This window comes from Cynara cardunculus, assembly GCF_001531365.2.
Source record: "Cynara cardunculus var. scolymus isolate 2C chromosome LG 1, CcrdV1, whole genome shotgun sequence".
Lineage (NCBI taxonomy): Eukaryota > Viridiplantae > Streptophyta > Magnoliopsida > Asterales > Asteraceae > Cynara > Cynara cardunculus.
This window is the reverse complement of record NC_037528.1, coordinates 4948031-4961060: the sequence shown is the minus strand read 5'-3', so window position 1 is coordinate 4961060 and position 13030 is coordinate 4948031. Positions and strand designations below refer to the sequence as shown.

At 37.6% G+C, this 13030-nt stretch overlaps 4 protein-coding genes across 5 annotated transcripts in view; 2 read left to right on the top strand and 2 right to left on the bottom strand.

The window, feature by feature from the left end:
• The window catches only part of LOC112524002 (caffeoylshikimate esterase-like), a 3624-nt gene extending 2484 nt beyond the window's left edge, over positions 1–1140 (top strand). Inside the window, exons 6-7 of the mRNA XM_025133674.1 lie at positions 349–486; positions 560–1140. Coding sequence (XP_024989442.1) covers positions 349–486; positions 560–1015 — 594 coding nt within the window. The 3' untranslated portion in view covers positions 1016–1140. The remainder of the gene's footprint in view (positions 1–348; positions 487–559) is intronic.
• A 1149-nt stretch (positions 1141–2289) lies between these two features.
• LOC112524979 (pentatricopeptide repeat-containing protein At2g33680) lies at positions 2290–4750 on the bottom strand. Of its 2 annotated transcripts, XM_025134931.1 has the most exons (2): positions 2613–4750; positions 2290–2545 (listed from the first exon to the last, which is right to left on the bottom strand). In XM_025134931.1, the coding sequence occupies exons 1-2, from the start codon at positions 4671–4673 to the stop codon at positions 2504–2506; spliced, it is 2103 nt and encodes a 700-aa protein (XP_024990699.1). In that variant the 5' UTR covers positions 4674–4750; the 3' UTR covers positions 2290–2503. The 2 variants fall into 2 exon arrangements, with proteins under 2 accessions (XP_024990699.1, XP_024990694.1); XM_025134926.1 differs by having other exon boundaries at positions 2290–4750.
• A 638-nt stretch (positions 4751–5388) lies between these two features.
• Positions 5389–6544, top strand: LOC112500196 (dirigent protein 24-like). The gene has a single exon (XM_025103558.1). The coding sequence runs from the start codon at positions 5389–5391 to the stop codon at positions 6460–6462; it is 1074 nt and encodes a 357-aa protein (XP_024959326.1). The 3' UTR covers positions 6463–6544.
• A 674-nt stretch (positions 6545–7218) lies between these two features.
• LOC112529202 lies at positions 7219–9277 on the bottom strand. Its single transcript, XM_025140340.1, has 2 exons — positions 9038–9277; positions 7219–8745 (listed from the first exon to the last, which is right to left on the bottom strand). Exon 2 carries the CDS (start codon positions 8723–8725, stop codon positions 7406–7408), a length of 1320 nt encoding a protein of 439 aa, XP_024996108.1. The 5' UTR covers positions 8726–8745; positions 9038–9277; the 3' UTR covers positions 7219–7405.
• Positions 9278–13030: the final 3753 nt, after the last annotated feature.

The window sequence follows — 13030 nt, the reverse complement described above, 5'->3', positions numbered from 1 at the left end:
TTTAATTTTTCTTTATTGTCTTCTTTGTATTAATATATTATATAACTAAAAATTTGTTTTAATTATATTATAAAATATTATAATTACTAATTTTTCAGGATGTCATTTTTATCATTTTATATGTTCGTCAGCTAGTTTTTGTCAAACATGATTTATAATTCAGTTAGATTATTTATCAACTAGTTTATCAAACATAATTTTAAGTTGATAAAATAACCAAAAATATAAACTACAACTAGAATGGTAAGTTTTTATAAAGTTGAGATTTGTTGTACATTTAACACCCCTGAAGAATACTCATGTTATCAATTCTGGTCCATAAGTTATTGTGTATGTTTAAATTTGCAGCTTGCTGAAAATATGAAGCCACCACAAATTGTGGTCAATATGTTGGTCAAACTTACAAAATTCATACCAACTTGGAAAATTGTCCCAGGCCAGGATATTCTTGATCTTGCCTTCAGAGATCCTGAAATTAGAGAGGAGGTAAAACATTCACACACTTCTATTCATTTAATTTACACCAATATTATTCACTTTTTTTCATTTCATATGACAGATTCGTAACAACCCGTTATGCTACAAAGGTCGTGTGCGCCTGCAAACGGCTAACGAGCTATTCAATGTCACTATAGAGCTCGAAAAGAAGCTTAAAGATATAAGGATGCCGTTCCTTGTTGCGCATGGAGGTAATGACAAAGTGACGGATCCCTTAGCCAGCAGACTCCTATATGATGTTGCTTCTAGTACCGATAAGACCTTTAAGTTGTATCCGGGAATGTGGCACGCGCTTACTTATGGAGAGTTTACAGAGAATACTGATGTTGTGTTTGCTGACATTATTGCTTGGATCAACGACAGAATTGCCAAAGGAAACTCGAGACTGGAGAGGGAGCAAAAGAACATTAATGACGAGCTTTATAAGGATATACCAAATAAATCCAAACCAGATGATCCAAGTAAATCTAGCCCAGAGGTTCATAAGGATGTCTCAAGTAAAGAAATCAACAATTAGGGTTTCGGGTTATGTAAAAAGAATGGCAAACTAGGGTTTCTGTTCATGTAAAAAAGTCATGGTAACAACTTTGTATTTTCTCGTATTTGCTTCCATAAAAATCATAATCCCTCCATTTTTTAGGTATATACCAATGTTTGCAGGTCTGTTCCCGGATTTGTCATTAGATTTTGAAGTGGTCGTCTATTCATCAGATGTCGATTTGCAATGATTAAACGAGAATAATATAAAATGATCAAGTAATAAGAATCAAGAAACAATGCATCATCAATCTTGAAATGAGATAGAAAAGCTCTACCTAATTTGTATAAATATAGAGACAATGATGGATCTAAGTTCACCTAATGGAACAAATAGGGTTTTAAAATCTAAATTCCAAAGCTTTCCAAATACAAAGCTTCAACAGAAATTCATATCATAGTAGAGTAGTAGGTAAAATAACTACTTCAGTGAACCTGTGTTCCATTTATTTATTGATTTCTAGTCTTTCCCCTCTGAGTCTTAATTTTTCTTGAGGTATATAATATTTTATATACGGCAAAACTCACACTCCTCACCAAAGAAGTATGCATGTTAATGTAAGAAAGTGGACTGTTTGTGGATCTATCAAGTACATATACTAATGCCTAGGGTAACAGAGTACAAATTTTTTTTGAGACCCGAGTTAGGAAACTTACAAATTTCGATCTTTCAAGCACATAGGTGGTATGCTTTGTCAAACCCCTGAAAACCACCAAATTCATGGGAAAAAGTTGATAACTATAAATCAAAAGATACCTGTGAATGCCCGTTCTCCTACAATCAGTTAGCACACACTAGACAACAAGAATGTCATGTGGAAACTAAAAAGCAAAATGAACATATTACAAGTGAGATCTTTTTAGTTAAAAAAGCAGGGCAAAACATGCCTGTATGTGCATCATCGAGTCGTCAACTGATAGATACATCCTCAGTTCACCAAAAAGAAGCATGGAGTGTAAAAGATTCAAGATACTAAACCCAGTGCCTTTGAGATTCCAACTTCATGCCAGAAACATTACCTAAACTTATTCCACCCTGCATGGTTTTGTTAGATGCATAACAGCTAGATGAAAATGGAAGTAGAGGCTGCACTATTTATCAAAAAGACCACTGACATCATCCCGTTGAAGATTAAGATAAACTAAGCAGGATATCAGCAACTATATGAGCTACTAGATCCAAGAACAAGAACAAGAACAAGAACAAGAACAAGGTGTATAGTAAAATCATATGCTACTTTAGCTTTGGGAAGGTAAGAGAAATATGATTTAGAGTTGCTGCAGCTACTTCAACAAAAAAATTTATAGCTCTCAAGATTTGCGCTATTTCGATTTTTGGTCAATTACAAATACATCTCTCACAAAAAGAAAAGCGAAAAATGAACACAGATGGGTATTCGCAGTCTGTCCTGTTTGGCGAGTATAAATAAGATAAAAAAGAATAATTAATCCGACCTAATAGCAAATTTCATGCTCTCCTTAACAATCGTAGCATCTCAGGCTTCCAAATCTGCAAAATTTGAATCAGAATCAGGATGGTAACCTTCATCTTTCATTAGCTTGCTCAACCTATGTACCTCCGAACGTATTTCTTTAATTTGTGGATGCAGCTGATCTCCAACAACGAACGCATGAAAGTGACTCTTAAGCTCAATCCAGCTACACCCAGGCTCCTTACTCACCCCACGAAAGCTCATCATTTGACGGACTCTTTCAACATCTTTTGATCTTCCCAGAGCCTTATAAATACTGGATAATAAGACATATGCAGAAGATTCTTGCGAGTTCAATTCCATTAATTTCTCTCCTGCATAGGCTCCCAACTCATAGTCATGATAGTTCCTACAAGCACTTAATAGGATACGCCAGAGGCAGAGACCATGATCAATGGGCGCTGATTCAATAAAATCTTTTGCTTCGCTGAGCTTTCCAGCACGGCTCAGGAGATCAACCATACATGCATAGTGGTCTATTCTTGGGGTGATACCATATTCATCAGACATCATTTTGAAATACTCCCAACCTCTTTGTACCATTCCCATGTGGCTACAAGCAGTGAGAACATTTACAAAAGTAACATAATCCGGCTTTGTACCCTCAATCTGCATCTCTTCAAATAATTCAAGTGCTTCACTTCCTTGTCCATTTTGGGACAAACCAGAAATCATTGAGTTCCAAGAGACAATATCCCTTGATGGCATTCTTCTGAACACAAGACCTCCATCCACAAGGCTTCCACATTTTGCATACATAGTTGAGAGTGCGCTTCCAATTGGAACTTCGAGCCCAAATCCATGCTTGATGGTAGTGGCGTGGACTTGTTTTCCTTGCTCTAATGCAGCAAGACCTGAGCATGCTTTTAGGACACTAGCCATGGTTAGTTCGTTTGGTGAGATACCTTCAGTTTGCATCCTACAAAACAAGTCCATTGCACTCTCGTTTTCTCCATTTTGAACATATCCTCCGATCATCGAAGTCCACAACACGATATCTCGTGCCTGCAAATGCTCAAACCCCTTTCGAGCATCATCTAAGGAACCACATTTAGCATACATATCAACTAAAGCCGTCATTATATAAATTTGATCTTGGTATCCCAATTTTATCGAGTATGCATGAGCCTCCTTCCCCTCCCCCATGGTTGAACCATCACTACAAGCATTAAGGACCCCAACAAGTGTAAATTCACTAGCAATCAATCCACAAAAATGCATTTTTGAGAATAACGTCAACGCTTTTCTACAATCCCCACCCTGTGCATAGCCAGTGATCATTGCAGACCATGTAACAGAATTCTTATTGCTAGACAACTCAAATGCCTTGAGAGCCTCATCCAAGTTCCCGCACTTTGAATACATTGTGACAATCGCATTACCAACAGATACATGAGACAACAACCCATGTTTGAGTCCAAGACAATGAATTTGTTGTCCAATGTGAATAAGTTCAGGCAAAGTAAACGCACTTAAAATGCTCGTGACCACAAACTCATTCACGTGCTCCTCTTCCTGAGCTACCAATGTCTTGAAAAGCCCCAAAGCATCACCGCAGATCCTTTGCATGGAATACCCAGATATCATAGTAGCCCAAGAAATGGAATTTCTCTCAGGCATTTCATCAAACACCTTCCGGGCATCGTCAACAAACCCTGCCTTACAATACATATTCAACAAAGAACTACCAACGAAAATATCCTCACACTTTCCCAACTTAACCGCAACTGTATGGGATTGTTTCCCTCCGAATGAATCCATTAAAGCGGACGCAGCGGTGAAAACACCTGCGAAAGTACGCGCATCCGGTAGCACCATTACCGTATTCTCCTGGCTCATCATTTTCTTGAAAAGCTCCATGACAAGGATGGAGTTCTGGCGACCACCCAGTTGAGAGTACCCATTGATTAGTGAGTTCCATGAGACCACGTCCTTGTTTTCAATACTTTCAAAAGCAAGATGAGCTTCGGCTAAGAGATGGCACTTGGCGTAGAAGTTAACGAGACTGTTGGCGATATAGGAGCAACAGGTGGCGCCAGTTTTGATAATATGGGCATGGAGTGTTCTTCCGTTCGTAAGGTTTTTCTGTTGGGTGTATTCGAGGAATTGGGTGAAGACGGATCGATAATGCGTAGCTGCTGTCATGAACTTCTTTTAAAATTATAATTAATCAAATGGTTTACTGTGCTTTTATTCACCGGAAAACACCATGGTTCAGACTTCAGAGGCCAAACATATGTCAATTGCCACCGATGGAGCCACCCTTGCCTCGGAGGGCAGTTCAGTTTGGTTTGATCAAACTTTTCGTTTTGAACCCAGAGTAGACTACGATTTTGGTCCCTGTAGTTTGTTAAAAACTGCAACTTTTGTCCTTATGCTTTTAAGATTATGGTTTCATGTCTTCGTCGGTTTGCAAATTTATCATTGTTTTCGTGTCTAAAGCTAACTCCTGCAGCAGTCATCCTCAACTATGAAGCTGCGTTTGGTACATGGGACGGGACAAAACTTACTGTCCTATGTTTGATGCAGCATGGGACAGAACAAGAACTCACTGTCTCACGTTTGACACGACATAGAACAGAGACAAGAACTGGGACAAGGTGAGACAACATAAAAACAAACATAACTATATTCAACTATATAATTAAAAAAAATTCTATATTTAAAAGGTTCGTTGCTTATTGAAGTAGACCAAATATTCTTGTAAACCAAACCATTAAAGACAACTACTCCATAGCATTTCATCAGCTCCAACACTCATCAACTATACATACATGCATTATATCTATATATAAAGCCCATATCCCATCAAGACACAAACATCCCTCTATCTATCTCTTTCCACTAAATCAAAACCCAAATGGCCAATCTTAAGCTATGCACCTCTACCATTCTCAAAACCACACTTTGCATCTTTTTGTTAGCCATCTCTCTTGAATCCGCAGCTGCCACCCGAACCCTCACAGATTCGAACCCACTTCTGACCAACCAACATGTCTCCTCTGGTCCAATAGACCCTGACGTGGCTCCTCAAGACGATCCTAACCCCGAACCACCGACTACCATCGCACCTGCACCTCTTGTCACTCCTTCCGTCCCAATCGTTGCCCCTGGTGCCACGGTTTCTCCAGCTGCCACAACCCCAACAACCACAGTGGCACCGGTCACCACTCCCACAGGTGGGTCTGCGGCGGTTGCTGCAACCGCCGCCGGTGGTGGTGCGGAACATCCAACTTTAAGCTTCTTTATGCATGATGTTCTAGGAGGATCTCAATCTACAAGCAGGGTGGTCACCGGCATCGTTGCCACCTCTGATGCCAACGTTGTTCCGTTTTCTAGTCCTAACAGTCAAGTTTTTCCGATCACCGGCGGAGTCCCACTGAACAATATCAATGGTATAGTCAATAACAACAACATCCCGTTCTTAGCCGGCTTCAACGGCAATAACCCCAATAACCCAAATGCCAACACCGTCCTCCAAAACACCGGGAACAACAATGTTGTTAACGGAGGGAACAACTTACCGTTTGTTGCTGCCGGCCAACTTCCGGCCGGTATAACCCTCCAGCAACTCATGTTTGGGTCAATCACGGTCATCGACAACGAGTTGACCGAAGGACACGAGCTTGGCACCGGCGTGCTAGGCAGAGGACAAGGGTTTTATCTAGCGAGCTCATTGGATGGAAGTAGCCACACATTCGCACTCACGACGTTGTTCCATGGCAGCGACCATGAGGTGGAGGACACGATTACTTTCTTCGGGGTTCATCGGACGGCGTCGGAAGTATCTCATATCGCCGTGATTGGTGGGACCGGAAAGTATGAAGAGGCGAAAGGGTATGCTACGATTGAAAGTCTACCTCAGGTGGATGAACACGTTACTGATGGTGTTGAAACCATTGTTCATGTCAATGTCTACCTTACTCCGTCATAAGGAGTGATCCTTATGTACATTATTTAATTTCTGTTTTGTAATTCTTGCTTGAATTGGAGTGCTTTAAGCTTCAAAAGTTGTACCTTAAAATGATCAGTAATTAAAATGGGTTTTTTTTTTTTTTTACTTTTTTCAATCATTTAGCAAAATCTTGATTGAATTTCATTTTAATTTCACATTCCGTTCGTAAGATGAAATTTGTGGCATTGGAATCCAAAAAAGAATTGAAATATGAAAGAACTTGGAATGTAATTTTATTACGTTTGACAATAAATTTTGTTGGCAGAAATTAAAATGGAATATATTAAAAGATTTGAATGTTTGGTTCGTTGAATGGTTGTGGTGGTGGCAATGGCGACCTTTGGTGATGGTGATGAAGGGGCGGTGGGGAAAACGCTCATGATGGGATGAATAGCTTTTTTTTCTCATAAAAGTACGAAGAAATTGGAAAAAAGAAAAAAAAAATCTACATACCATCATATTTGGAATTCAAATTTCTTACTGAAACTCAAATAATGAACGGAACATGCAAATGGAATTGACCCTTCAAATTTTGTCGGATTCCAACAAATCAAACGTCACCCAATAAATTCCTCCAGAGACCAACTTAAGCTTGATTTAGCTTCGGATAAACAATAATATTTTCGTTTAATTTGATTATAAATCTCCCTTCGTTTCATAACAAGTGATATCAGAACACCTTGTTTTACCACAAGAATAACTATTATTTCTGTTGCTTTACACTCGTAAACTATATGCAAAATCAATCGTTGTAATTGTATATCTTTCTTTAACAAAAAATAAACATATGCAGGCTCTTCTCGTTTCAAGTATCTATGGCAAAAACTCACCCATACTCATCATCTTCCTTGAGGTTTGCAGTTGAACACCTCCCCTCGGCTCTACAGGTAACCCAGGTACCACCAGACCAATCGCACTTTTGTCAAACACAGATTAACTCTGCTGCTAGCTTGTCGAACAAAAAAGTTTCAATCTCTTTAACAATAGAATCCAGTTCGTCCTCCGGCCCCAACCATGGTCCTCTTCCCACAGCCTTCTGAGCCACCCCATCGTGGACTCCGTTTTCTTGACTCGCTAACAATATCCACAGTTCTTCTTCGATCGCATCTCTCCGCCACATATTTTTCGTCATCTTTCTCCTCAAAGGCTTGGACCAAAGTGGTCGTAGAATCTCGATCATCCCTGCGTTTATTCGATCAAATAGCAGCCTCCTCTCCGCCTTATGCCACAACTCTTGCTTCCCGTATTTCTTCTCTAATCTTTCATAAACCAAGGGGCTTCCCATACATTCTGAAGAATGCCATCTTTCAAACCTTATCTCCACATCGCCACCCTCAAACCCCGATTCATCAAATACATCTAACAGGTACGAAAAATCCCGACTTTCTTTGGATCCAACCGAGACCACTGACTTTATGTTTTCATCTGTACAACAAGATTTTTCATCGTCACTCGATGTAACCATTTCAGGGTCCATGTCATTTTCTTCTGATTCTGATTCCAGAAGCTGAAGTTGCATCGACAGGCCTACCATTTCGGTTCTTGCATCTGAATTAGAACTTACAGACAAGGGAGTTGATGAGTTTGAAACCATATTATCTTTCTTGATGTTTGTAGACATATGGTTCACCACAGAACTTGGCTTCAGATCAACACTTCTAGTAATTTTCAGAGACTTTGTGGTCGAATTAGAAGAGAAGTTCGTAAGTTTGAAGATTGGCAATTTGGTAACAGGTTTATATGTCCTACCTTCTTTGCTGCTAATACCAATCAAACCACCAAACTTTGATCCTGGCTTCGATTTAAGACTACTACTCTGAGTACTAGACCGAAGTTCTTGAGAAACTTTGGTCATTTTGAGTCTCTCTAATAGTTGTTTCTTGGCCTCCCAAGCAAAAGTGGTCTGAGGATTTACTAGAAAGGAAGACCTGGAAGCATTTTCACCATTCTTGATCGACTCCGTACCCTGAATACCATCAAGATTCGAACTTTTTTGCTCAAGATCTTTGGGTGAAATATCTTCATTTGAATAATTTGTTCTCAGATTTGCCCTTTTCTTGGATCTCAGCAGATTGTTTTGTGAGTCTTTTCTTGTTCTCTTCCCTATAGAACCAGATTTCTGAAGATAGTTATCTGACAACACCCTCAATTGTCTAGAAATAGGCTGCTTCCATGGTGGCATCATCTCATCAAGACCCATCAACTTTGCAATAACACTAGGGGTGTTTTGGCTGTTTTCCATCACTGCCCACAAGGTCAAAGCTGTGTAGACAACATAAATAGCAACAAGTGAAGTTGAATTATGTAGTAATTGTCTACATCATCAAGAAACCCAATAAACCTATGAAAAGGAAGTGAAAATCCCCAAATTGGTTGGTAGAAATTGGCATCAATATCATTGTAAGCTAACTTGTTTCTCAAAAACAAAAACACAGATAGAAAACCATTAATTCTGAAGATCAACAAATCTGAGGAAGAACATCAATACAAGTTCAAACATATAACAATAAATCCAACATCCATATCCACTTCAACAAAATCAAGAAAAACAAACCTTATGCGAGCAATTCTGCTTCTAAAACGACAAATAAACAACTGGGTCTGTAATCAGCACATCGTAATCGATCCAACTTCGGTAGTCACTGAAACTCCAATAAGCCATCAATTTGGAACAGTAGCAAGAAAGGAAAGGAATTCCACGACTACAGGACTGCAGAATTTGAAATCCCGACATCATACTACAGATTCATTGGTCGTAGATATGGAAAGAATTCGATTGATCTGAGGATCAATTAAGCCAATTATGGGTATCTGCGAAGAAGGTGGAATGTACAAGAGACGAAATGGAATTATTGAAAAAATAATTGAAACCCTTTAAAAAATTTTCAAATGGGAGCCAGGAAGTAGGGTTTGAATTGTATCACTGTACCCGCCCACCAACGTTGGGGCTTGAGACGGTGGTTGGTCAACTCCAAGAACAATTTCGCGCCATAATTTGGGAAAGTGAAACCCGAATTGCTATTTCCAGATTTCAAGTTTCATGATTGAATATTTCCAATTTGGTCCCTTATGACTGTATAAAATTCATGAAATACCCTACACTTAACTGTTTGGCAATTAAACACCTGTACTTTTATTTGACTGAAAATAAGGTTAAAAATGTCATTGGTAGGTAAAAATAAATCAGGGGTTGTTTGACAGTTACTGAATGGTTTGGTGTAGAATGATTAAGTGATCAAAATGATTAAGATGCTATCATGATATAATGCAAAATGAAATATAATTGTCTTGTAATTGTTTACCATGAAATCAGAGCGTTTAATGGTTAAGCGATATTCATGATACAAAATCATTCAGAAGGTTTTAGAACCATTAAGAGACAGACATTTTTTTGCCAAACAAGATTCATCTCTTAATGATTCAGATGTTCCTTCTTAGTAGAACTATTAAGAGGTAAACAAACAATCCATTAGTAATGTCTTCATCTAATAAAGGGTAATTTTTAACAACATAAACCAAATACACATTCGTCCTCTTGAAACCTACAACCGAAGACAAATTTTGGAAGTTGAAAAGGTGTAACGACTCATGCAAAAGGAAAAGGAGTGTGTTTTTAGTATATTAACTTAGAGGGTGGCTTAAACTGTAAAATAGCATTAGTACAGGGGCAATAATGAACTTTACAATCCCTCCTTTTCTGCATCTTTGCTTTTTAACATGAGCATATAATTTTTTTTAATATATTTTATTTATTAAATTAATTCTAAAAAAATCTTTAACTTATAAAAGCAAAATGTAAAGAATTCAACCATAGAAGTTAAAACTTTAATTTATTACAATGAAATTACAAAAATCAAATAGGTAAGGTAATAAACATTAACAATTAACCTTGTGTCCAACTTTTAATTATATTTTATTTCATATAAATTAATATAATATTTATTAGAGTTAAATACAAATTTGGTCCATGTGGTTTGCAAAAATTAACGACTAACGTCCCTCAAAGAATCTTTTAACGACCAACGTCCCTGTACTTTCCATTTTATAACAGATGGAGTCCCTGTTAGTAACGGCGTTAAACAAAGTATAGTTAAGAAGGGGTAAATTCGTCAATTCCTTTTTTTTAGTTTTTGATAATAGATTTGGTCCTCCCTAGGGATTAGAAAACCCTTTTCATCTACTTTGCCGCCTGATTGAACAAAATCCCTAAAAGATAAATTAGAAAAAGCTTCATGGTGATGTTCTCTCCAATCCTTTTCTAATCAATGTGTTTACATTCTGATTTCTTCATCAATCAGTGGTGCGATTTAATTTCTTCATCCGTCTCCTTGATCTCTTCATGTTTTGACCTATCTTCAAGCTAAACAATGGTGCACACACAATGGGTTGTTCGAAAGGAATTCGAAGGGGATACAATATATCTTCAAGTATATGGTATGTGAAGATTTTCCTTTTTAAGCTTTGAAGTTTCTCCTTTAAAGTGGGTTTTTTGAGTGATGATTTGGTTTTTCCTTTTTAATCTTTTCTTGAAACCATTATTCATACATACAGTGGGTTTTTTGAATGATAATTTTCTTTTTGAGTGGGTTTTTCCTTTTTAATCTTTTCTTGAAACCATTATTCATACATATATTTTACAGTGGGTTTTTTGAGTGATGATTTTCTTTTTGAGTGGGTTTTTCCTTTTTAATCTTTTCTTGAAACCATTATTCATACATATATTTTACAGTGGGTTTTTTGAGTGATGATTTTTTTTTGAAGATAAAAAAGATGAGAGTCAAAAGATGATTATCCTACATTGTTTTGAAGATGAAACAAATGCTAATCTCGACTAGAAAGCAATGTTTTCAACAGATTCTTATCCTACATTGCTTAGCTTGAAGATACATCATGGGGGGTTGTTCACCAAAGCTCCAGACAGGAAATATATAAATGGTAAGCTTGATATTATTGACTTGGTAGATACAGATGAGTTTTCTATACATGAGTTGMAGGCAATGTTGCAAGAGATTGGATATAGGAAACATTTACCAACATCTTATCATTTTAGAGTTCCAAATCTAAACTTAGATCTTGGTCTGAAAGCTTTACAAAATGATGAGGATGTGTTAAATCTTTTGAAATACTTTCCTGGCTGTAAAATATTTGATATATATATTGAGCATGAATTGGCCATTGAGGTGGGGAAATGCATTGAGACAAATGAATTGAGTGAGGCAGAGTATGCTGAAATGATTACTGATTCTTTTGATCCATTTTGGGAACCTACCTGCTACGAAATAGCGGATACATGTGGTGAAGACGAGAAATTAGAGAGTGAAAGTAGTGAAGACAGTGACTTCATGGTTGAATCTCATAATCTTGTTGATGAAATTGATGTAGACATGAACACCTTTCGATTAAACACTGATCTTGATGTAGAATGGGTTGGGAAGAATGATATGATGATTGTAAGCTCTAATGTTGATGGGGATGCGAATACAATTAACTTGGAAGATTTCGAGAGCAACTCAGATGAAAATGATTTAGAGACAGATAGGAAAAAACAATTGAAGAATCTGAGAAGGAATAAGGCAGATAGTGGTGGAAGTGATCATAGGTGTTCAGCTCCTTTCTTTGTTGGTAAAGTATTTGGAAATAAACAGGAAGTAAAAAAATTGATTGACATCCATGCAATAGAGACTCAAAGACAAATTTATGTAATTAAGAATGACAAGGTGAGGATAAGGGTTGTATGTGGGGGAACCCTTCCTGACATGAATGAATTAATTGATGTGTCTAATAAAGGTAAAAAAGTAAAGGAAAGTGGACCATCATGTCCTTGGGTTTTACATGTATTCAGGGGTAAATATGATGAAACATGGCTGGTCAAAACTTATGTGGAGACACATAAATGTCTTCCAACTAGGTATGTGAGAGCTTGCACAGCTAATTTCTTGGCCCAACATCTTTCAGAAACCATACTTCATAACCCAACTATCCCTATTAAAGCCATTCAAACAGAGATGCAGAGAAAATATTCACAGCAGGTTTCACACCAAAAGTCCTTCAGAGCAAAGATTATGGCACAAACTAAGCTTCAAGGAGACTATGCTGAGCAGTACAATGTTTTTAAGAGATTACGTACTTGAACTACAAAGGACAAAAACAGGCACTACAGTCAAGTTGGAAGTTGAAAGTGAGACAAATCCAACGATTGACACAAGGAGATTCAAGAGGATCTATGTGTGTTTAGGTGCTTTAAAGAAGGGATTCAAAGCAGGTTTGAGAGATTTTCTTGGGCTTGATGGTTGCTTCATGAAAGGACCATTTCCTRGTCAAATACTTACTGCGGTTGGGATTGATTCTAACAATGGTATATACCCAGTTGCATATGCCATTGTTGAGGCAGAAACYATAAATTCTTGGACATGGTTTCTAGAATGTCTTGGAGATGACTTGGATCTCAGCGCAAATTCTAACTTCACATTCATGTCTGACAGGCAAAAGGTTCGTATAACATTTTAGTATTTTTGTATAACATGATTTCTAGGTTGTCTCTCTAACT